Here is a 24456-nt window from a genome sequence, read left to right on the forward strand (position 1 = left end):
ATGTCCATTGCTCGTGTTTCTTGGCCCAAGCAAGTCACTTCTTATTGGTGTCCTTTGGGTAGTGGTTTCTTTGCAGCAATTCGACCATGAAGGCCTGATTCACGCAGTCTCTGAACAGTTGATGTGTCTTTGCGACTGCACTTGAAGACAAAGTTCTTAATTTTCCAGATTGACTGACCTTCATGTCTTAAAGTTATGATGAAGTGTTTCTCTTTGTTATTTGAGCTGTTCTTTCCATAATATGGACTTGGTCTTAGCCCTATTTGGTAAATCTTCTGTATTCCAACCCTACCTTGTCACAACACAACTGCTTAGCTCAAATGCATTAAGGAGGAAAGAAATTCCACAAATTAACTTAAGGCACACCTGTTAATTGAAATGCCTTCCAAGTGACTACCTCATGAATCTGGTTGAGAGAATGCCAAGAGTGTGCAAAGCTGTCATCAAGACAAAAAGGTGGATACCTTTTGAAGAATCTCAAATATAAAATAGATTTTGATTTTAACACTGGTTACATGATTCCATGTGTTATTTCATAGCTTTGTCTTCACTGTTCTTCTAACAATGTAGAAAATAGTAAAAACTCTGGAATGAGTAGGTGTCCAAACTTTTGACTGGTTGTGTGTGTATATACTCAGCAAAAAAAGAAATGTCCTCTCACTGTCAAATGCGTTTATTTTCAGCAAACGTAACGTGTAAATATTTGTATGAACATTAGATTCAACAACTGAGACAAACTGAATAAGTTCCACAGACATGTGACTCACAGAAATTGAATAATTTTCCCTGAACAAAGGGGGCGAGGGGGGTCAAAAGTAACAGTCAGTATCTAGTGTGGCCACCAGCTGCATTAAGTACTGCAGTGCATCTACTCCTCATGGACTGCACCAGATTTGCCAGTTCTTGCTGTGTGACGTTACCCCGCTCTTCCACCAAGGCACCTGTAAGTTCCTGGACATTTCTGGGGGGAATGGCCCTAGCCCTCACCCTCCGATCCAACAGGTCCAAGACATGCTCAATGGGATTGAGATCCGGGCTCTTCGCTGGCCATGGCAGAACACTGACATTCCTGTTTTGCAGGAAATCACGCACAGAACGAGCAGTATGTCTGGTGGCATTGTCATGCTGGAGGGTCATGTCAGGATGAGCCTGCAGGAAGGGTACCACACGAGGGAGGAGGATATCTTCCCTGTTACGCACAGCATTGAGATTGCCTGCAATGATAACAATTTCAGTCCGATGATGCTGTGACACACCGCCCCAGACCACAACGGACCCTCCACCTCCAATTCGATCCCGCTCCAGAGTACAGGCCTCTGTGTAACGCTCAATTCCGTTGACGATAAGCGTGAATCCGACAATCACCTCTTGTGAGACAAAACCGCGACTCATCAGTGAAGAGCACTTTTTGACAGTCCTATCTGGTCCAGCGACGGTGGATTTGTGCCCATATGCGACGTTGTTGCCGGTGATGTCTGGGAGGACCTGCCTTACAACGGGCATACAAGCCCTCAGTCCAGCCTCTCTCAGTCTTTTGCGGACAGTCCGAGCACTGATTGAGGGATTGTGTGTTCCTGGGGTAACTCGGGCAGTTGTTGCCATCCTGTACCTGTCCCGCAGGTGTGATCTTCGGATGTACCGATTCTGTGCAGGTGTTGTGCGTGGTCTGCCACTGTGAGGATGATCAGCTGTCTGTCCTGTTTCCCTGTAGCGCTGTCTTAGGCGTCTCACAGTACGGACATTGCAATTTATTGCCCTGGCCACATCTGCAGTCCTCATGCCTCCTTGCAGCATGTTCACGCAGATGAGCAGCTTTCTTTTGGTGTTTTTCAGAGACAGTAAAAAGGCCTCTTTAGTGTCCTAAGTTTTCATAACTGACCTTAATTGCCTACCGTCTGTAAGCTGTTAGTGTCTTAACTACAGTTCCACAGGTGCATGTTCATTAATTGTTTATGGTTCATTGAACAAGCATGGGAAAGAATGTTTAAACCCTTTACAATGAAGATCTGTGAAGTTATTTGGATTTTTTTTTCCTTTGAAAGATAACGTCCTTTTTTCAGGACCCTTTTTTTGCTGAGTCATACATACATACATACACACACACTTAACAGACCATATATAGATGGAATTTGACTTTTTGTACTTGTGATGGTTGGTTTGTAAATACCAGCTGCACTGAAGTGATGCTTAACTCTTAGAGAAAGAAGAGTAAAAAATTAAGAGCTGTTGAAAAATGTTCCAGCAACATGTTCGGTCCTCTTTTCTTTTTCACCTAGCTTGCGTCACAAATGGCACCCTGTTGCCCTTCTGATCAGAGCACTATATACGGAATAGGGTGCCATTTCGGTAGTTGACTTGGTGAGTCCTCCCATGTCCACCAGATGAGCCTGGTGGGGGGAGCTATAGGAGGACAGTCTCATTGTAATGCCTGGAATGGAATAAATTGAACGGTAAACATATGGAAAACACATGTTTGACTGTTCCATTTATTATATTCCAGCCATTACAATGAGACTGTCCTCCTATAGCTCCCCCCACCAGGCTCATCTGGTGTTCACATCAACCTGTTTACACACTTATTAACGTTCCAACTTTTTGACTTGGCTGAAATGCATAACCTGACTTTTTTTGGGGGGGGGGGGGGCTTCACTCCAATAGTAATACTATTATGTATACCATGTACTGTATAGTTTATCTCCAGTTCTTTACTCCTTCATGTCATTCATAGTCAATTCTGCACCTTTTTGTGGAAAAATATTCAATATGATGCTCTGAGCTATACTGTATACTGTATGTAATTTTTGACTGATTTGGGAAGATTTTTTTTATATACTTGTGGACATACAATATTTGTCTGTATAAAATTATACTTAGTATTTTATTACACAGAGGCTGGGGATGTCGGTCTTATTTAAAACTACACTTGACCTTGTTTAGGTGCCATATATAGTGGTGTGCTTAGGAAACTTTAGGCATTGTTGGTGCCTATATTATGTTTTTTTCTAATGGGATCCAACCCTGACTACATTTATTTTGGCAGACAGACTTTAATGGTGTTGGTTTTTATCCTATGGTTCTAGCTGTTCTGCAGTGGGTATTTTTTTTCTTCCACTTTGACATGAACAGCAGCACTTTACTCTGTATCTTGTGGTATGAGTGCATGTCATACCATATAGAGAAAGAACTAATATAATTTTGAGAATCACACAAAGCTAAATCATTAAATATTTTTAATTAAAGCACTGTTTTTCTGTGTTATGATTTCATGGGTGATCAGCCAGTCCCATCAAGTGGGATATCCAGAAAGTCTTCATTACAATAAAAAGGTGATTACTCAATACTGGACAAAAAGAGTGCGCTCGCGGCACTGTATGCAGATCCACACACTTGAATTTATTAAGTGATGGAGATTTGACAAGACATGCAGGACTCACTACATGCCAATTAAGTGTGTTATTCTTAGCAAAATACACAGTATACAAAACATTAAGGACACCTAATGTGGAGTTGCCACCCCCCATTTGCCCTCAGATCTGCCTCAATTCGTCAGGGCATAGACTACAAGGTGTCAAGTGTTCCACAAGGAGGCTGGCCCATGTTGACTCCAATGCTTCCCACAGTTGTGTCAAGTTGGCTGGATGTCCTTTTGGTGGTGGACCATTTTTGATCCACACGGGGAAACTTGAATGGTCCGTCTGTCATGGAAAAACAGCAAATGCACTTAATGTTTTGTACACGTGTACAGTTGAAGTCGGCAGTTTACATACACCTTAGCCAAATACATTTAAACTCTCAGTTTTTCACAATTCCTGACATTTAATAATTTTTACTCATGCACCCAAAGGCTGTTGTCCCCAACTGCATGCCAGTATGTTGCAATAATAGCAAGACACTCACTGGGAGTCAGTTCTGTACATGAACCGTTTTACTTCCATATACTTCCCATGTCAGCATCCCTCACCCTTGGTTTGATCAATGGATTACAGCCCTTGAATTCAGTGATTATGTTTTACCCTTGAGGCATGAGTAACGGTCTTTCACCTTTAATCCCAGAGGGTGACGTGTAAAGATCAGTTACAGTCAGAAACTCCATATCTCCTGTTTTGCAGTCTAAGCACATTGGAAGGTTTTGGAGGTGACGAAGGGGTCTCGTATTTTTCCCAGATTAATTTCTAGGAGTTTACAGATTTATACAGCAGAAGTGTTAATCAACCATCTCGAGCTATACAACCTTTGTTGTCATCAAACTCACGCGTGAATTCTGATTTGCTGCTCCAATCGTGAACGATTCATTTAGCCGGTTTAGAATAGAACAGGAATCCTCCCTGGTGCGAGTGGCGGACAGACAGTCATGCAGATACACTGTTAGTAGGGCGACACCGGACTACCGGATAACGATGAGCGATATTTCATGATAATCAACCAATTAACAAAATAATAAATAGGTAGCTAGGTAGGTAACGTGAACCGCGGTGTTTTCCGCATTAATGTAAAGATGGCGAGAGTGCTCTATAACTTGTTCATGTTTACAATCGGACTCACGCTGAGGATCCGAGTTTTGGGGTATTGGTCGTTGATATACGGTTATTGTGCCCTTTGCACTGCCGTAGCGCTGCTGAAACTTTGGTGGAACATCATTTTAAGGCCGTCAACAACCTTCCAGTGGGGAATTCGCGAAACACCCCCTGCATGCCTGAACGACACGTCCTTGGGAACGCACTGTTATGTTAGAATAAAGGTAAAGTACCGCAGGTGAAAATACGACTATTTGGGATTAGGAAATAGCCTTTTGTGTTCATGACAGGTCTGCATAGGTCATTTTGTATGCGCCTAGCTTGCCTGTAGCGTTGAAATCAGAAATAAATCAAAATAGGCCTTCAGGCTACATGCAAATCGTGGGCGCATATGTTTATTTTTGGGGGCATTTCAGAGAAACGTTATGCAGGTATAAGATGTTCAGTGTCGGTAGGCTTCTGTTATTAATGTCTGCGCTCAACTCTGAGGTAGTGCTGAAAAGAGCTCCATAGGAGCAGCAGCAGCAGTTATATTATCCTGTTGTGATTCGTGACAAATATCACGATTTCATGTGAGTACGGAGAATGGAGGTATGCTAAACTGTAAATTCTCCTTTTTATTTTTTGTTTAAGTATTTATTTCTGAAGACAATATCCCTCGTAGGATTCACATAGCATAAAATGCATACTCATAATAAGAATGTGACAGTTCAGCTGTAAGAATAATATATGTTACTTGAAATCCAAAGTAACTGTGGGATTTAACTTGGTCAGTAAGTAGCCTAGCTATATTTTGCCAGAATAAACTTGAGCTGTGTATCTGGGGATATTAGGATACTGTGATGTTGTTAAATCAAAAATGAGATACTGAAAAAATATGGCTTGGTTGTAGAATCGAAGGACCATTTGAGAGTTTGAGTGATGAAGGATGGACAGAGGATCTCGAAATCCCTGAGAAAGAAAACTTGGATGAACATAAACTAATGTTTTTTTTCTGGCAATTGTGCTGATATTATGTGCCAAATGTTAAGACAACAAATGGTCCATTTGCGAATTTGACTTGATTTCAATAGGCATAGGCTACAGATTAAAATCTGGGTTTATGAATGTAATTATATTTTGCCATGGTTTTCTTGGATAAAGGCAGGGAACCTATAGCCCCTGATAGGCCTACATCTCAATTCAGATAGTCTACAGTAGCCTAGACAAGATGTAGGTAAGATGTAAACTGAACGATTTAGCAGCTTGCTTAGTTCAAATTAACAGACGAATTTATTCAACATGAATAGCGAGGTGATTAAGAGTGCTTGTGTTTCCCAATAGGCTACTGAGGATGGGGGGGTCATAATTTCAATCACTGAATTAAATATTATGTATATGAACTGAATATGCTTGTCAACAACAGCCAGCGTTTATTTTTTAGAATTGGTTTTACCTGTAGCCTAATCTGACTGCTGTTACTGTCAATCTAATGCGTTCCAACAACTGATAGGCAATTGTGATAGAGCTTTGATTATTTCCGATTTAATCTACTTAAAATGTCCATGAATAACTGTATAATAACACAAGGCTACAACAACAATAAACTGAAGTTAAAGGATCTTTATTAAATTGGTTTGCCAGCTCCAGGTAGGCTACAGAAGTGGAACATTGATTTGCAATGACTCCAGTGATGTTGTCATTTCAACATATTTATTGTATCAAATGGTAGACTACAACGACATGTAAATTAATACACTAGATGATGCCCCCCCCCCCCCCCCCCCCAATAAAAAGAACCAAGCGAGGGAGTTCCAAAACTTCCATTTAAAATTTCCACACAGGCAGCCCCCGAGAACAAGGAACTAAGCATGCATAAAGCACTTAGCTTGATACCGTTTTCTTTAAGCAGTCAACATTAGAATGCAATTTAAACCACATCCAAACTTATTTATGCGGTACATGCTCTGCTCAACGCTAAAACTTGGTGCAACTTGTCTTCTGAGGAGAACTCACAGTGTCCACTTGTCTTCACCGCAACTCACTAGCTGGAAGTGGGAATTACAACGAGCAAGCGACAGAGAATGTCTCTGGTTAGAAAAAGAAGGGTGACTGATAGAGGTCGACCGATTATGATTTTTCAATGTCGATACTGATACCGATTATTGGAGGACCAAAAAAAGCCGATACCGATTAATCTGCCGATTTTAGATTTTAAAGATTTTAATTTTTTTATTTGTAATAATGACAATTACAACAATGCTGAATGAATACTTATTTTAACCAAATATAATACAACAATAAAATCAATTTAGCCTCAAATAAATAATGAAACATGTTCAATTTGGTTTAAATAACGCAAAAACAAAGTGTTGGAGAAGAAAGTAAAAGTGCAATATGTGCCATGTAAGAAAGCTAACGTTTAAGTTCCTATGAAAGCTGGTGGTTCCTTTTAACATGAGTCTTCAATATTCCCAGGTAAGAAGTTTTAGGTTATAGTTATTATAGGACTATTTCTCTCTATGCGATTTGTATTTCATATACCTTTGACTATTGGATGTTCTTATAGGCACTTTATTATTGCCAGTGTAACAGTATAGCTTCCATCCTTCTCCTTGCTCCTACCTGGGCTCGAACCAGGAACACATCGACAACAGCCACCCTCGAAGCAGCGTTACCCATGCAGAGCAAGGGGAATAACTACTCCAAGTCTCAGAGAAAGTGACGTTTGAAATGCTATTAGCGCGCACCCCGCTAACTAGCCATTTCACATCGGTTACACCAGCCTAATCTCGGGAGTTGATAGGCTTGAAGTCATAAACAGCGCAATGCTTGAAGCATTGCGAAGAGCTGCTGGCAAAATGCACGAAAGTGCTGTTTGAATGAATGTTTACGAGCCTGCTGGTGCCTACCATCGCTGTCAGACTGCTCTATCAAATCATAGACTTAATTATAACATAATAACACACAGAAATATGAGCCTTAGGTCATTGATATGGTCGAATCCGGAAACTATCATCTCAAAAACAAAACGTTTATTCTTTCAGTGAAATACCGAACCGTTCCGTATTTTATCTAACGGGTGACATCCATAAGTCTAAATAATCCTGTTACATTGCACAACCTTCAATGTTATGTCATAATTACGTAACATTATGGCAAATTAGTTCGCAAAGAGCTAGGCGGCCCAAACTGTTGCATATACCCTGACTCTGCGTGCAATGAACGCAAGAGAAGTGACACAATTTCACCTGGTTAATATTTCCTGCTAACCTGGATTTCTTTTAGCTAAATATGCAGGTTTAAAAATATATACTTCTGTATATTGATTTAAAAAAAGGCATTGATGTTTATGGTTAGGTACACATTGGAGCAACGACAGTCCTTTTTCACGAATGCGCACTGCATCGATTATATGCAACGCAGGACACGCTAGATAAACTAGTAATATTATCAACCATGTGTAGTTATAACCAGTGATTATGATTGATTGATTGTTTTTTATAAGATAAGTTTAATGCTAGCTAGCAACTTACCTTGGCTTCTTACTGCATTTGCGTAACAGGCGGGCTCCTCGTGAGGCAGGTGGTTAGAGAGTTGGACTAGTTAACCGTAAGGTTGCAAGATTGAATTCTTGACCTGACAAGGTAAAAATCTGTGTTCTTAACTGACTTGCCAAGTTAAATTAAGATTCAATAAAGTTTTTTTTAAATCGGGAAAATCAGCGTCCAAAATTACCGATTTCCGATTGTTATGCAAACTTGAAACCGGCCTTAATTAATTGGCTATTCCAATTAATCGGTCAACCTCTAGTGACTGACTAATGGGCTGTTGGGCATTCTGACTAAAATGACAAAATAGAGGGCATGGACACATACCATAACTGACTGCTTGGCTGTTTTTACAGATACAGTAAACTACAAGTCCATGCAGATGAACAAAAACCGAAGAAATGAATTCGCACTTTACTCAATGGTTTGACCATAAAAACAACCTATTCTACAAACCATTAAAACAGGCATTTACAATAATTTGAATAAAATTGTCTATAAATGTCATTGACAGATTTCATAATATACAGAATGCTTCATACTGGAATGACCAGAAGGCAGGCCAGCACTGTGTTTATGCGATAGCCCTGCTCTGTCCCTGTTCTCTCCCTGTTTTACAGCGCCATAAAGCACACAGCGATGTTTGAGGATGAGAGGTTTATGTCACAGAGAGTAGACAGTATCTTCGTCCTAAATGACACCATATTCCTTACATAGTGCACTATATATGGAATAGGGCGAATGCAACTAAGTTGCTCTGGATAACAGCTTCTACTAAAAGACTAATTTGGGGCGCAGCCAGAGAGCAGACAGTAACAACCTATGTGATAGAGGGCAGGGAAGTGATGACACAATATTATAGTGTGTCCCTGGTGACTGACTGACTGATCTGTCCTCTGTCTTTATTCTCAGGAGTCTGGTCTGAGGTTTCACTATGTTGCTGCTGGAGAGCGAGGGAAACCACTCATGCTGTTTTTGCATGGCTTCCCAGAGTTCTGGTAAGACTTCTAGACTACACACTGCATCTACACATTATATACACATATGGGGCCTGTGTCCCAACCAGGACACAGATTAAGCCTAGTCCTGAACTAATAGTCAATTTCAATAGAAATTCTTAATTTTTCTTGCTTTTTTTGTCCAGGAATATCTAGTCTTAATATAGACCAAACTATTATATTGGTATTGCCTGTCAAGTCAAGTCTTGTTCTTTTTATTTGTGTTTTTTTATACTTAGAAAGCATTTTTGAAAGGAGCTCTGTTGTAAACTAACTAACCAGGTCCCCCATTAATCACCGACCCCTTACAGTAGCCCACTGCTGTATCAACCTCATACAACAGTATTCTATCGTGGGTGTCCTATCAAAAACACATATTTTGACCAATGAGTAAAAATAATATGTTATGTAGATACTCCTCTAAGAAAATCAATGGTCCAAACCACATGTTTCTATCATAATCTGGTCAAAAGTTATTGGAGTTTTTACCCTTGTAGGATGGCCGAGATTAGGGTGACTAAATCGATGGCCAGAGGTGGAGAAACAAGTGGTCCAAAATCTGGAAAATAGCTTTGAGTCAGCTAGGCTGGATGCTCTGTGAGAGACAAACTGACATGCTCACCGTTGAACTTTGATCTTTCTTCTTGAATCCGGAGGACATAAAACAACGAGGTAAAATGGATATCGATTTTGAGACATGACATGTAGTATTTTCATATTTTAGTATGCGCTTTTTATATTAATGTACAATTCCTGTTATTTTTGGAACATTTCTGAGTAAAACAAGCATATCTTTTTGAAATGTCAACGGAGCACTGAGCGTACCAGACGCTTTTTATTTTCAAAGCCTTTTATATTTAATTTTGCTCGTGTGATGTTAATTTAGCGTTTTTTTGCGACCCGTGGACAGAACTTTGCAGAAGACGTCAAATCCTCGAAAGTCACTGCGAGAAGCGGTAACATTAGCACTCTGTCAAACAGAGCTCGGTGCTTATTATCGGATGTATTATCTGACGGAATCGGTCTTTTCTGATATAATGATATGTTACAGAAAGACCCCACTGAATGATTCGGAACATGAAGAATCATATTTGTCTTGGTAAAATTCCATCTGGGCAGAGTGAGTGGACACCCTACTCTATTATGTAACCAACGCTTTGATCTCTTCTCTACTGTACATTGCTACTGCATCATAAGAACGTATCTTAGTTGAAGTCTTCATACTGCAGTATGGCCTGTATGGCTCAGTTGGTAGAGCCTGGTGCTTGCACTGGCAGGGTTGTCGGTTTGATTCCCGCGCCACCCAGTTGTAAAATGTATGCACACGTGACTAAATTGCTTTGGATAAAAGTGTCTGCTAAATGGCATATATGTTATACAGTGAGCTCTAAAAGTATTAGGACAGTGACACATCTTTTGATGTTTTGGCTTTGTAGTCCAGCACTTTGGATTTGAATTGATACAATGACTGAGATTAAAGTGCAGACTGGAAGTTTTCCATTTGAGGGTGTTTTCATCCATATCGGGTGAACCGTTTTGAAATTACAGCACTTTTTGTACATAGTCCTCCCATTTTTGGGACCAAAAGTATTGAGACAAATTCATTGATGTTTATTAAAGTCGTCAAAAGTTTAGTATTTGGTCCCCGATTCCAACAGTAGCACGCAATGATTACGTCAAGCTTGTGACTACAAAGTTTGTTTTGGTTGTGTTTCAGATTATTTTGTGCCCAATAGAAATTAATGGACAATAATGTATTGTGTAATTTTGTCATCACTTTTATTGTAAATAAAAGTTTCTAAACACTTCTACATTCATTTGGATGCAACCAAGATTACAGATAGTTCTGAATGGATAGTTAATAATAATGAGTGAGAAAGTTAGACACACAAATATCATAGCCGCCCCCACAAATGCTAATCTCCCCTGTTATTGTAGTGGTGAGAGGTTAGCATGTCTTGGGGATATGATATTTGTGTGTTGAACTTTTTCACTCATCATTATTCACTAAATATCATTCCCCCAAGACATGCTAACCTCTCACCATTACCATAACAGGGGAGTTTAGCATTACTAAACCTTTAACCACTTTAATACACAAGTGAATTTGTCCCCAATACCTTTGGTCTCCTGAAACGGGGAGGGGGGGACTATGTACAAAACGTTCTGTAATTTCTAAACGGTTCACCCGATTTATGGATGTAAATGAAATTGTATCATTTCCAATCCAAAGTGCTGGAGTACAGAGCCAAAACAACAACACATTTGTCTCTGTCTCAATACTTTTGGAGCTCACTGTGTATTATTAATGAACGCTGCCTCACTGCCCATCTACTGTACAGGAATTCATGATGAACTCTGTGTGTATCCCAAATAGCACCCTATTCCGTATATAGTGCACTACTTTTGACCACGACCTCTATCTCTGCCTTCCTAGCTGGAAAGAAAGACTCTTTTACACTTACAACTTCCCCCTCTCAATTATTTCAGTGTTGAAAAAGTGCTAAACCACAGCTTCCCATATCACTCTGAAGAGAGAGAGGGTCTGGGGTGCGGGGGGTTGCTGTTTGAGATGTGATTATGTGGAGGAACTGGAAGTGCCTGTGTTTATTTTAAACTTCTATATTCTGAGAAGTTGGGTTTCTCTGTTCTCGATGTGTGTCCCAAATGGCACCCTATTCCCTTGTGCACTACTTTTGACCAGGGCCCATAGGACTCTGGTCGAAAGTAGTGCACTATATAGGGAATAGGGTGTCATTTGGGACACCGCCCAGCTCTTATCCTGACTCATCAGAACCCCAGTCAGGCCTTGTGGTCCTCCTCTATAGGGCTTTCAGTTCAGAGGAGAATCGGCCTCCAGTCCACCTCAGACAAGATCTTCAACCAGAGAGCTTTTCCTCTCCGCTGTGATGACTGTGAGGGGGGGGGGGGGGGGGGGGGGGATATATTATACAAAGGTGACCTTCACTCAGTTTGGAAGGGAAACTGAGTGCCAGTTGAAAAAATGCAGTTAAGGATATATAAACTCTGTAGGTGTATTCAAGAGAGAAACACGGTTTATCTGTGAGTGGTTTTTCAACTGTGCGCTCTACTGAATGTCGTCTCTTGATTGCAAGTAGTGAAGATGGGGTTTAGTTATGAAATACTGTCCTGTGTGTGACCTTCCCCTGCCATTAAGACAAAGATGGTTCTCGTCTTAATCTCTCTCTCTCTCTCTCGTCTGTCCATCTGCCTCCAGGTTTTCCTGGCGCCACCAGCTGCGTGAGTTTAAGAGTGAGTTCCGTGTGGTGGCCGTTGACCTGCGAGGCTACGGGGAGTCTGACTTGCCGTCATCCACAGAGAGTTACCGCTTTGACTACCTGGTCACCGACGTCAAGGACATTGTGGAATACCTAGGTAAGAGGGGAGAGTGGACGGACACGTCTTATCTCTCTATCTTATATACATGTTTTCATTAGTTTAATTCGTTTATACACAAAGACATAAGGAGACAGGTGTATGTTGTATATATGATGGAAGATGAAACAAAACATGCCCACTCTGATTCAGGGACGAACACTTTAGGGACCATGACTAGGGTGACACGGCCTGGTGTCCTGAGCTGAGTCAAAGTTTCTCATTGTAGCTATACTGTGTGCATTGGACAGCCTGTGAACACCCCGTGGGCCCACAACACAGCAGGACATGACAGGCTTCCTCTGACTCATGTTGATTGACTATGGGTAGTCGTGCTGATACAGAATGCGCGCACACACACACACACTACAGACCTGGCAGCACGGAGCACACTTACTCTGTGAAACAGGAAGCTTTCATAGACCTGGGGGCCTCTATGTAAGACCAGTGTCCCTCACCTTGTGTAAGGCTGATATTTCAAATAGCAGTAGAACTGTCAGTATTATTTGCTTCACATGGAAAATAACGTCAATTTTTACAACAAGATAAGCTATGGTCACAGTATATTATATTCATCATGCAAGACTCCTGCCCAAAACATAATCTGTTAGACTTGCACACCAGACTGGCTCAGTTGTTTCCAATAACCTTCCTAAGAAGATGACTAATACGCTGAATAATCAGGCATCACGTTGTTTTCACTGTACACTGCAGAACGATTGTTTTCTTCAGGAGGTATATCTTGGCAAAAAGGCTCGGCTGATGGAAGGCTCGGCTGATGGAAGGCTCGGCTGATGGAAGGCTCGGCTGATAGAATGCTCGGCTGATGGAATGCCAGTGAAATGGTGCTGGTCACGCGCACTCAGACTCTCCTCCATCTCTCCTCAGGTTACAACAGATGTTACCTGGTCGGCCATGATTGGGGAGGAACCATCGCTTGGCTGTTCGCCATCCACTACCCCGAGATGGTGACCAAACTCATCGTCTTAAACTGCCCCCATCCCTCTGTATTCACCGGTAGGTCCTAAACGGCCTGTGTTCACTGATAGGTCATCAAACTGCCCCCATCCATCTGTCTTCACTGGTAGGTCATTGTCCGTGCAGGCCCAGCCAATAAGTGACATATACAGCCACTTAGGGCCCTGCAAGTGCTAGAAAGCCCTCAACCCCCCAAAAAGACCTGGTTAGGGTACCTCTGCATTCACTGGTATGGGACCGAACTACCCCCACCCCTCTGTATGCACTAGTATGTCATCACAATCCAAACTCAGTCTTAAACTGCCCAAATCCCTCTGTGTTCACTGGTACGTCCTACCATCCCTCTGTGTTCACTGGTACGTCCTACCATCCCTCTGTGTCACTGGTACGTCCTACCATCCCTCTGTGTTCACTGGTACGTCCTACCATCCCTCTGTGTTCACTGGTACGTCCTACCATCCCTCTGTGTTCACTGGTACGTCCTACCATCCCTCTGTGTTCACTGGTACGTCCTTCCACCCCTCTGTGTTCACTGGTACATCCTACCATCCCTCTGTGTTCAAGTTGAAGTTTCAACTTTAGTGCCTCAGAGGGAAATTTGTTTTGCAGCAATAGTCAAACATAAAAGCCATAACAAAATACATTGACAAATGACATGGACTACATAGGCGAATACATAGGTGGGTACACTGAATGCAATAGACTTAATACACCAATCGACTAGTCCCTGACCACGTCATTGTCCTGAACTGCCCCCATCCCTCACTGATACGTCGTCACCAACCACCATCCTTAGATAAACAACAGATGAAATGACCTACTGTGTGTCACTAGTACAATTACTAGTTCAATATGAATGGAGAGAAACCTCTTCCTCCTTGTGCTAATTAGAGAAAAATATGTTTGGCTATGGGGGTTATTACCATGATTACCATCTTTAATTATAAGGTGTTATAACCTCGAAGTGTTTACTCCATTCATCTAGTAGCTCCTCAGTCTCCTTCCTTAAGGGGGAGATGGAGGAGGTAATTATAGAGTAATGCTTTAACATGTAGTTGGAGCAGCTGGGCTGGAGGAGAGGACATGGGTGAAGAGGATACAGTGCATTCGGATAGTATTCAGACGCCTTGACCTTTTCCACATGTTCTTACGCTGCAGCCTTTTACTCTAAAATGGATTAAATCGTGTTTTTCCTCATCAATCTACACACAATACCCCATTATGACAAAGCAAAAACAGGTTTGTATACATTTTTGCATGTGTATTAAAAATTGAAATATCACATTTGCATAAGTATTCAAACCCTTTGCTCAGTACTTTGTTGAAGCACCTTTTGCAGCGATTACAGCTTTGAGTCTTCTTGGGTATTACGCTACAAGCTTGGCACACCTGTATTTGGGGGAGTTTCTCCCATTCTTCTCTGCAGATCCTCTCAAGCTCTGTCAGGTTGGATGGGGAGCGTCGCTGCACAGCTATTTTTAGGTATTTCCAGAGATCGGGTTCATGTCCGGGCACTGGCTGGGCCACTCAAGGACATTTAGAGACTTGTCCCGAAGCCACTCCTGCATTGTCTTGACTGTGTGCTTCGGGTCGTTGTCCTGCTGGAAGGTGAACCTTCGCCTCAGTCAGGTCCTGAGCGCTCTGGACCTTCAATGCTGCAGAAATGTTTTGGTACCCTTCCCCAGATCTGTGCCTCAACACAATCGTGTCTCGGAACTGTACGGACAATTCCTTCGACATCATGGCTTGGTTTTTGCTCTGACATGCACTGTCAACTGTGTTACCTTATATAGACAGGTGTGCCTTTTCAAATCATGCCCAATCAATTGAATTTACCACAAGTGGACTCCAATCAAGTTGTAGAAACATCTCAAGGATGATCAATGGAAACAGGATGACAAACTCAATTTTGAGTCTCATAGCAAAGGGTCTGAATACTTATGTAAAGAATGTATTTCTGTTTTTAGCAACAACAAAAAACATTTTAAACCCTTTTTTGGCTTTGTCATTATGGGGTATTGTGTGTAGATGAGGGGGGGAAAGTATTTAATCCATTTTAGAGTAAGGCTGTAATACAACAAAATGTGGAAAAAGTCAAGGGGTCTGAATACTTTCCGAATGCATTGCACTGTAGAGTGGACATCACTGACCGACAGCCCATCCACAGCCCTTCTCTGTCCCTTGCAAATGCACTGTGCTGCATTTGTGTCTTGCCTAAATTACACACTTGCAAGATGCCAACGTCCATACTTGCATGCCATACATGCCAAAACCCTTGCTTCATTCTAAGTGTTATCCAAGTGTATATTTTGGAACTCCTTACTCTTGATTTCTTCTCATCCTCTTTTATTGATGTTGCATTCTTTCCCTTCTCTTCTGTTCTTCTCTCCTGTTCTCCTCTTTCTACCTCTATTCTCTCCATCTCTCTTCTCTACGCTCCGCTCTCCTCCATGTTTCCAGATTATGCCCTGCGTCATCCCAGCCAGCTGCTGAAATCCAGCTACTTCTTCTTCTTCCAGCTGCCTCGCTTCCCAGAGTTCATGCTCTCAATCAATGATTTTAAGGTGATGTGTGTGTGTGTGTGTGTGTGTGTGTGTGTGTGTGTGTGTGTGTGTGTGTGTGTGTGTGTGTGTGTGTGTGTGTGTGTGTGTGTGTGTGTGTGTGTGTGTGTGTGTGTGTGTGTGTGTGTGTGTGTGTGTGTGTGTGTGTGTGTTGAGGGGTAATGGTTGTAATGGCTGTTTCTCAAGGAGTCTGTGTATGGCAACAATTTATGGATTGCAGCTGTGATTTCATTGTAAATGGAGCAAAAAAGATTTGCTACAATTGTTTTTTGTTATTGGCGAAAACACGATTGTTCTTCCTGGTAGCTATCATTAATAGACATATCTAACAATTATTGACTGTGCAAGACAGAAGGTGATCAAATTGATCAGGCCTAATAAATAAATAAATAATTCACATTTTTTCTTTGTTCCAAATTATAGGGAGAGTAACAGCAGTAAATCATTGTGTTGTGCCTAAGTCCTTCTCATTTGAGTGTAGGTCATCTCGCAGTAGTCAACACAACGACCATCCCATTTATAGTAACTGATCGTCTGATCTGTATTACTGTGATGGTGACATAAGGGACCTTGTCTGTGAGTGCCATCCAGATCAAATCACACCTTGAGCGCATCCACACACACACACACACACACACACACACACACACACACAGTTACTCACCCACCTAGTGTGTCTTTCTGTCCCCTCTGTATTATAGGCGCTGAAGGGCCTGTTCACCAGCCGTAGTACAGGGATTGGGAGGAAGGGTCGGTGGCTCACTGCAGAGGACATGGAGGCTTATCTCTACGCCTTCTCCCAGCCAGGGGCCCTGACTGGTGCCCTCAACTACTACAGGAATGTCTTCAGGTGAGGAAGATGATGAAATGATTCATTAGTGAGCTCTGTATTAGGATGTCTCCTGTGGGCATCCATACTTATGTAGGACATGCACAAAGTGAACATGTCGAAGCTGACCATTGTTGTTTTTCCTCTTCATTTTACCACAAGCACCCTCTAAAAATGTAAATCATTACTGCCCTCTTGTGTTGGAAATGATATCATCTGATACAATAGTATTGTACTTTCAACGAGTTCCTCTTGTGAAAACTCAGTGGTCTATATAATAAGTCCCCTCACTTGCCAGTGGTACAGCAGTCTGGGAATCAGATGCACGATGAGAAATAATTGGTCTTTGGAATAATGTATTCTGTTTTTTGGTTTGTTTGTTTGTTTTCTATTTGTCTTTGACTCTTTACAAGAGTCAACTTGTCAATGTAATTTCTCTCTGGTTCTTTCTCTCTCAACACCTTATGGGGATACACAATTCAGTCCCATTCAAAATCCTAGTTTCCCTAACCCTAACTTTATCCTTAACCTTAACCCTAGCTCCTAACCCTATACCTAATACTAACCTTAACCGTAAACCCCCTAGAAATAGCATTTGACCTTGTGGGGACTTTTGTTCATTTACTATTCGTGTGGGGACTTCTTGTCCCCAAAAGTATAGTTAAGCACGTCCACACCACACTGACCCATACAAACACACACAACATCAGAGAGTGCATTGTCTTGACATGGGAACTCAACCTGCATGGCTGACTTCACCATCTGCTCTGCTTCCTTAAAGCAGCCAGTCAGTGTCTCTCAAAACAGAACCGAATATTTTGTTCTGCTCAGGGATTTTGTAATAAGGATGTCACTGACTTTATTATGAATTAGTCTGAGAAATGTGCTCTATAAATAAATTAATCAATTAGCCTCTCCAGAGATTACAACATAGGTTACAAGCACGTACACTACCATTCAAAAGTTTGGGGTCACTTAGAAATGTCCTTGTTTTTGAAAGAAAAGCAAATGTTTTGTCCATTTAAAATAACATCAAGTTGATCAAAAATACAGTGTAGACATTTTTTATGTTGTAAATGACTATTGTAGCTGAAAACGGCAGATTTTTTTATGGAATGTACCCCTATGCAGATAGAGGCCCATTATCATCAACCATCACTCCTGTGTTCCAATGGCACGTTGTGTTAGCTAATCCAAGTTTATCATTTTAAAAGGCTAATTGATCATTATAAAACCCTTTTGCAATAATGTTAGCACAGCTGAAAACTGTTGTTCTGATTAAAGAAGCAATAAAACTGGCCTTCTTTAGGCAAATTGAGTATCTGTAGCATCAGCATTTGTGAACACAGGAGTGATGGTTGCTGATAATGGGCCTCTGTGCGCCTATGTAGATAATCCATTTAAAAAATCAGCCGTATCCAGCTACAGGATTCATTTACAACATTAACAATGTCTACACTATGTTTCTGATCAATTTGATGTTATTTTAATGGACAAAATATGTTCAAAAACCAGTACATTTCTAAGTGACCCCAAACTTTTGAACGTATGTGGTGTATGTTTAAAGCAGGAACATATAGTACTGTGGGCGAGGCCTACATCATGTGATTGAAGGTCCGCGTTGAACCAGTTTTCTGGTTCTCAGATTCTTTTCAGTTTATTTACAGTTTATTTCCTGAATTTACTTAAATGGAATTGACCTCAACCCATATAAGGTCTATTGTTAATACTCTCCACAGCTCCCTCCCACTGAGCCAGAATGATGTCAAGTCTCCAGTGTTGTTGTTGTGGGGTGAGAGGGATGCCTTCCTGGAGCAGGAGATGGCTGAGGCGTGCAGGGTCTACATCCGGAACCACTTCCGACTCAACATCATCTCTGGAGCCAGCCACTGGCTACAGCAGGACCAGCCTGACATCGTCAACACACTCATTTGGACCTTCCTCAAAGAGGGAGAGGGGCGCAAAACGCACAGGAACTGAATCTAGCTAGATTTGCGTCCCAAATGGCACTCTATTCCCTTTATAGTGTACTACTTTTGACCAGGGCCCGGGTCAAAAGTAGTGCACTATATAGGGGAATAGGGTGCCATTTGGGATGTAATCCTAGAACGAGGCCTCCTCCCTCTCTCCGTCACTCCCTCCCACCCTCTGTCCCCACCAGCCACTCCTACCACTGGAAGCCTAGAATATGCCTGTGAAAAACCAACCAACATAACGATAATGCAATCATTCTTTAAATCTTTACACATTTCAGCTATTTTTTAAGATGTCAAAAGTGAAAGAGGAAAAAAGCACATTTTATTGAGAGGACACTGAGTAGTACAGTAGTATGTTTGACGCATATTAAATAAGTTTCTGCACATGACATCCGCCTTAAAGTTTGTAGGTTACAACATTACAAATGTGTGGCAAAATCTCCTTGTGAGTTTGTATTGTGTGGTGCCTTTTAATGTAATGTTGTATAATGTTTTGCAGCGTTGTAAAGTTGTGCCATGTCTTCTGAGGTTGAGCTGTGGCATTTGTCTGCTGTATGTGTCACTGGATTGCTCCTCTCACAATCCTTTGGGATCCCTCTTGTCCCACACCTTGTCTTCATCCCAAATGGCACCCTATTCCCTATTTAGTGCACACTTGTACAGGGAACAGGGTGTTATTTGGGACGAAGACCCTCTCTATCAGGTAGTGTTGTCTTACTGAAAATATTATTTTTGTATAAAAAAAAAAGAATGTTTGTTCAGTTATTTGAGAATGTTGTTCATTATGAGATTCCTGTATAGAACAACAGTGACGGTTAAATATTGTAGTTTTTTTTTTTTGTATCTATTCCTTTCTCTGAAATCCACTGAGCCAGGTCTGCACCATTTTTGTTTTTTAAGCAGCAAATAAACTATCATGTGAAGCCTGGGGAGCCATTGTCAATCTTTTCAACTGACAGTCCTGACCTACAGATTTACAAATGGACATATACAACCTGTCCTAATTTGCATGCCTGCTGTCATGCTATGTCATTATACTTGAACAGTGGTTCCCAAACTTTTTATAGTCCCGTACCCCTTCAAACATTCAACCTCCAGCTGCGTACCCCCTCTACCACCAGGGTTAACACATTCTCAAATGTTTTTTTGACATCATTGTAAGCCTGCCACACACACACACACACTATATGATACATTTATTAAACACAAGAATGAGCGTGAGTTTTTGTCACAACCCGGCTTGTGGAAAGTGGCAAAGAGCTCTTATAGGACCAGGGAATATAGAATAATAATCAATCATTTTGCTCTTATTTAACCATCTTACATATACAACTTTATTTGTTAATTGAAAATGGTGAATCACAATTTTATTTGGCGTACCCCCGACGGCATTGGGAATACCTGTACTAGAACATGATTATAGTTATGGAGCATAGCTTGGTTCATGCCGCGTTCAGAACGACTGGGAACTCAGGAAAATTACGAGGTCAAATCATGACGTCAGTGTTCCTCAGGTAGGAAAGACAGCTCTAGAAAGAGTTCTGGGTTTCCTAGTTGCAATTCCGAGTTGGATGACGGTTCAAATCGATTTTCCCAAACGATAATGTCTGGAGTGGAATAGTTTCAAACACGTGGTTTACATGTGTTTAATGCCATTTGCTATGTTCCAGACATTATTATGAGCCTTTCTCCCCTTAGCAGCCTCATGTGGTATATATACTACGTTAACTGTTTTATTTAATTTATTTGTTAGGAGAGATCGAATGCAATATGAGCATTTACTACAAACAGTATGACATTTAGGACCCGTTTTCATTTCGCGCATATTAATGTATTTACGGTCAAAATACCTCCTTTTGCATACGTCATTGGGGTGGGTAGCACAGTCAGTCGGAGAGCACAGCAAGCGTGCTAATTGCAAATAATTGGAATTCAAATGGTGGCTATGAATTAAAAAATATCTTTGTTTCTGTCGAGTGCTGACGCAAACTCTTACTCAGTGACTGGACCATATTGAGTTCTTATGGCTGTATGAATCGACAGATATTTTATAGGCTCGTTTTTTGTGATTTTTTAGGAGCTGCCTACTCATTGTTTTTGTTCCTCTGAGATAGATGGCGTCTATTTCAGTGACGTAGGGTAGCCATCTAACTGTTTTGACAGCTGAGGAAAACAACTATATGTTATTATTAATGATTAATGTAGCTATTACCATGCAATTAAAAAGGGTGTGATTTGCGTTTGATAGTAGTTAAGTAAGTGGGAATTTCACGAAATTACAGTTTTTTTTATCTGATAAAGCTAGCTAGCCTATTCTTGAGGTGACATTGAAATAGTGCCGTTAGGATCTCTGAGGTGTCTACTACTAAAACTGGATCAATGAGTTAGCCAGGTAAATTGCTGAACTTTATTTATTTATTTTAGATAAGCTTGAAATGGTCATGGTCTAATTTACTTAACAACCAAAACACATCTACGTTTTGCTTTTTTAATGAGCCAGAATGTCGATAGTTATTTCTGATTGTTTATTGAAGTTAGCTGGCTAACTCATTGAACCTGCTTTGTAGTATACCCCTCTGACCTTTGAGTTATACAAGAAGCTCATCTATGGCTAGGGAAAACACCTATGTCTGTTATTCGTGAAATATTAACTGAGTTTTATTACACTTCTTTTGTGTTTGATCTTCTCTCCTTCTGTCCCCCTACTTTGAGCCTAGGTGTGATGAACTGCCCCAATCTTGTGGGTTTTTAGGAGAGACATCAAACTTGTTGTTTGGGAGCACACAACTACTATGATCAACACAGAGGCAATACGAGAATTTGAAGCCAAAGGAAGAAAATCCAGAAGCAATCTTAAGAAATGCTTAGCTTCTGCATTGTCTGCAGACCTCAACAGGTAATGATTAACACTGTTTATGGACACAGAACCTTAGCCTATTTTCCAGTGAAGTCTAGTAAAAAACACATTCACTCTACATAAGGCGTTGTCAGGCAACTGTCAAGAAAGCCCTTATTAGTAAAATATTCCCACACTCATTATCCTATTAAGCAAAAAACTAAATTGCAGCCTACAGGGCATTGCACGGTAACAAAGTGACACTAAGACTGACATACATTTGAATGTAAAAAAAATCTAACAAAAAACAATGATTGCAAAGTTAACTCTATGCACAATGATTACTTTTAACAATTTCCACTGAAGATTTTACAAAACACATTCACCTGACCAATAGTGCAGATTCAAAGTTTGGTAGCAGAATGACAGCACAAACTGCCATTCTGTTACCAAACTTTGTATCTGGAGTCTGTGTCACTGTTACCGTGGAATTGCCCCTAGGGTTGGGGCGAATTCCATTTATTGACCCCAACCCTGACTATGCTCCAGATCAGCGTCACGATTTCCACTAGATAGCACAGCCACAAAGTCAAAATTGTCTATATAAATAATCCTGGAAACAAAATTAACTTTTGGGTCTTGATTTAACATTAGGTAGGCATAAGGTAAGCAGTGTGGTTCAGTTTAGGGTCACGGTTAGGTTTAAAATAATCTTTTACGAAAATACATTTTAGAAATAGGGTTTATGACTTTGTGGCTGAGGTAACTAGAGACGACCCAACTTCACCCTACTCCCCTGACTAAAACAAACATTTTCCTCTTACTACCTGGTAGTAATAAGAACATTAGTACCCCCTGTTGGCAGGTCAGACACAGTGTTGCTCCTGCTGCTCATGACAGTCACACGCAACAAGGGGTTATGGGAAATGGAACGACAAAGGAACATAATTTCCCATTTAACTCCTTGTATCATGGGTGACCCACTTCCCAGTCACTCTCTGCTTATCTGCCTGAGGGCTGTAAAATGAAATGGCTACAGCAGCAGTAACACCACAGCTCATACATGCAACCCAGTTACTGTCTGTGTCCCAAACTGCACCCTATTCTCTTTATAGTTGCTACTTTTGACCTTGACCCATAGGGGCTCTGGTCGAAAGTAGTGCCCTACAAAAGGAATATGGTGCCATTTGGGGGGGGGGGACACGTACAACAGCAGAAGTAGCATGCAGTAGGACAGCTCATACATGCTACCCAGCCACGGCCTTCCCTGGGGGCAATAAAATAGCCCAGTTCCAGTAGACACAGAGGCAGTAGCTACAGTAGTACCACAGTTCTTATGGCCCATTTGGCTTGAGGCTGGCTGATTTCTGGGTCCACCCACTTCAGACACAGCAATGGAAGTTAATTATGGTGGTTAGTGGTACTGGGGCAGAAGGAAGGACCAAGGACTCTGTGCTGCTGACTTACCCAGATCAAGTCCAGTCAGCTTGATTATATATAGTTAAGCAGGGTTGTAGGGTTTCTACGGTTGCCTTTGACCTCCCTACACTACTAACCATGCTATCCCCTTGATGACCCACCTCCCAAATGTACTACTCTGCCTCCTAAAATGTAAATGTCTTCAGTTAAGAAATTAATTGTATCATTGTCCCTTTCCTATCCTTGCTCCACTGAAATTATTTTGTGTTGCAATGTGTTTATGTACTGCCAGATGTGAACCACTCCTGTGTTGTGATTTCCCAGGCTGCTGCAGGAGGAGTTAGAGGCAGATGTCAGCCTGTGTACGGTGGGCTCCTGCACCAGCTCCACCCCTCTCCTGGTTCACAGGGCTGTTCTCCTGGCCAGGGCCCCACAAATACTGAGGAGGGGTTCTCATCCAGACCCGAAGACGATCCAGCTAAACAACTATGACAGCACGGAGCTGAAGCAGTATATCAGGTACACTCCGAGTCAGAGTATATGTGATTGTTTTTACAGTTTCAGTAGTACTCACCAATCCATAGACATATAATTACTAATGCTAGTTCTATGGTCCAATCATCCTTATGTAGGCCCTCTATTCTTACTCAAATAGACATCACAGATGCATAAAATATATTTGAATCTAAATAATTTAAGAGAGTGTTTCTTTGTAGATAATCTAACTCTGTCAATTAACATGATTGTTAGGTGGTGCTTAGCGTGTAGTTTCTGTACTGTTGAATTACAGCCAGAGGGCGCCATACTCCCTTTTTTTTTTCTCCAGACCAAGATGCTGTAAATCAGCCATACTTGATGCAGACCCAGAACAGGTTCAATACGGACCGCTGGTCCTGACTTTTTTTTTAAATAGTCAGAACTCAGTCTTTGAACTTACTGCTGTTTAGAGCTGTAACCATAGAATGCACAAGATGCAATTTCAAAAGTTGGTAGTGCATGGGGAGTTTTACTCTTGTTATGTCATTCACTGACAGACCTTAGAGAGCATAGGTAAATTAGACTAACCAGCTATCTAAATCTTGTCGTTATCATGGCCAGATTAAGTGTTCAGGGGCCTCAACCCCCAGGAGGCCCCCTTTGTTTTTGTCAGGTATTGTAATTATTTTTACCTTTTATTTAACTAGGTAAGTCATTTAAGAACAAATTCTTATTTTCAATGACGGCCTAGGAACAGTGGGTTAACTGTCTTTTTCAGGTGCAGAATGACAGATTTTTACCTTGTCAGCTCAGGGATTCGATCTGACAACCTTTCGGTTACAAGTCCAACGCTTGTATCTGCCGCCCTAATGTGTAGAATTTCAGAAAATTAAGTTAAAATGGTAACATTTTCTCTCTGCCAACAAGAGGGGGTGTGAACAG

General features: G+C 41.3%; 2 protein-coding genes across 7 annotated transcripts in view; both read left to right on the plus strand.

Annotated features, from left to right (window-relative positions):
• Positions 1 to 4145: 4145 nt before the first annotated feature.
• On the plus strand, positions 4146 to 19090 carry LOC109898061 (epoxide hydrolase 4-like). Its single transcript, XM_020492829.2, has 7 exons — positions 4146 to 4738; positions 8957 to 9042; positions 12281 to 12438; positions 13327 to 13455; positions 15877 to 15980; positions 16679 to 16827; positions 18546 to 19090. The coding sequence occupies exons 1-7, from the start codon at positions 4496 to 4498 to the stop codon at positions 18784 to 18786; spliced, it is 1110 nt and encodes a 369-aa protein (XP_020348418.1). The 5' UTR covers positions 4146 to 4495; the 3' UTR covers positions 18787 to 19090.
• Positions 19091 to 20645: 1555 nt separating this feature from the next.
• The window catches only part of LOC109898059 (AP2-interacting clathrin-endocytosis protein), a 45941-nt gene continuing 42130 nt past the window's right edge, over positions 20646 to 24456 (plus strand). For 2 of the 6 annotated variants that reach the window (XM_020492825.2, XM_031833557.1), the window contains exons 1-3: positions 20646 to 20721; positions 21500 to 21678; positions 23362 to 23556. In XM_020492825.2, the coding sequence (XP_020348414.1) occupies positions 21575 to 21678; positions 23362 to 23556 (299 nt within the window). In that variant the 5' untranslated portion in view covers positions 20646 to 20721; positions 21500 to 21574. Of the gene's footprint in view, positions 21175 to 21499; positions 21679 to 23361; positions 23557 to 24456 lie in introns of all 6 variants that reach the window. The other 4 variants (XM_020492824.2, XM_031833559.1, XM_020492826.2 and 1 more) reach the window with 3 other exon arrangements.

Source organism: Oncorhynchus kisutch, linkage group LG10 (genome assembly GCF_002021735.2).
Source record: "Oncorhynchus kisutch isolate 150728-3 linkage group LG10, Okis_V2, whole genome shotgun sequence".
Lineage (NCBI taxonomy): Eukaryota > Metazoa > Chordata > Actinopteri > Salmoniformes > Salmonidae > Oncorhynchus > Oncorhynchus kisutch.

What these genes read in the sequence shown, in the direction of transcription:
- LOC109898061 (XM_020492829.2), top strand. Translation starts at nt 4,496, where the DNA reads ATGGCGAGAGTGCTCTATAACTTGTTCATGTTTACAATCGGACTCACG. An exon ending in CATGGCTTCCCAGAGTTCTG is followed by an intron (nt 9,043 to 12,280) that starts GTAAGACTTCTA and finishes ATCTGCCTCCAG; the next exon opens with GTTTTCCTGGCGCCACCAGC. An exon ending in GGACATTGTGGAATACCTAG is followed by an intron (nt 12,439 to 13,326) that starts GTAAGAGGGGAG and finishes ATCTCTCCTCAG; the next exon opens with GTTACAACAGATGTTACCTG.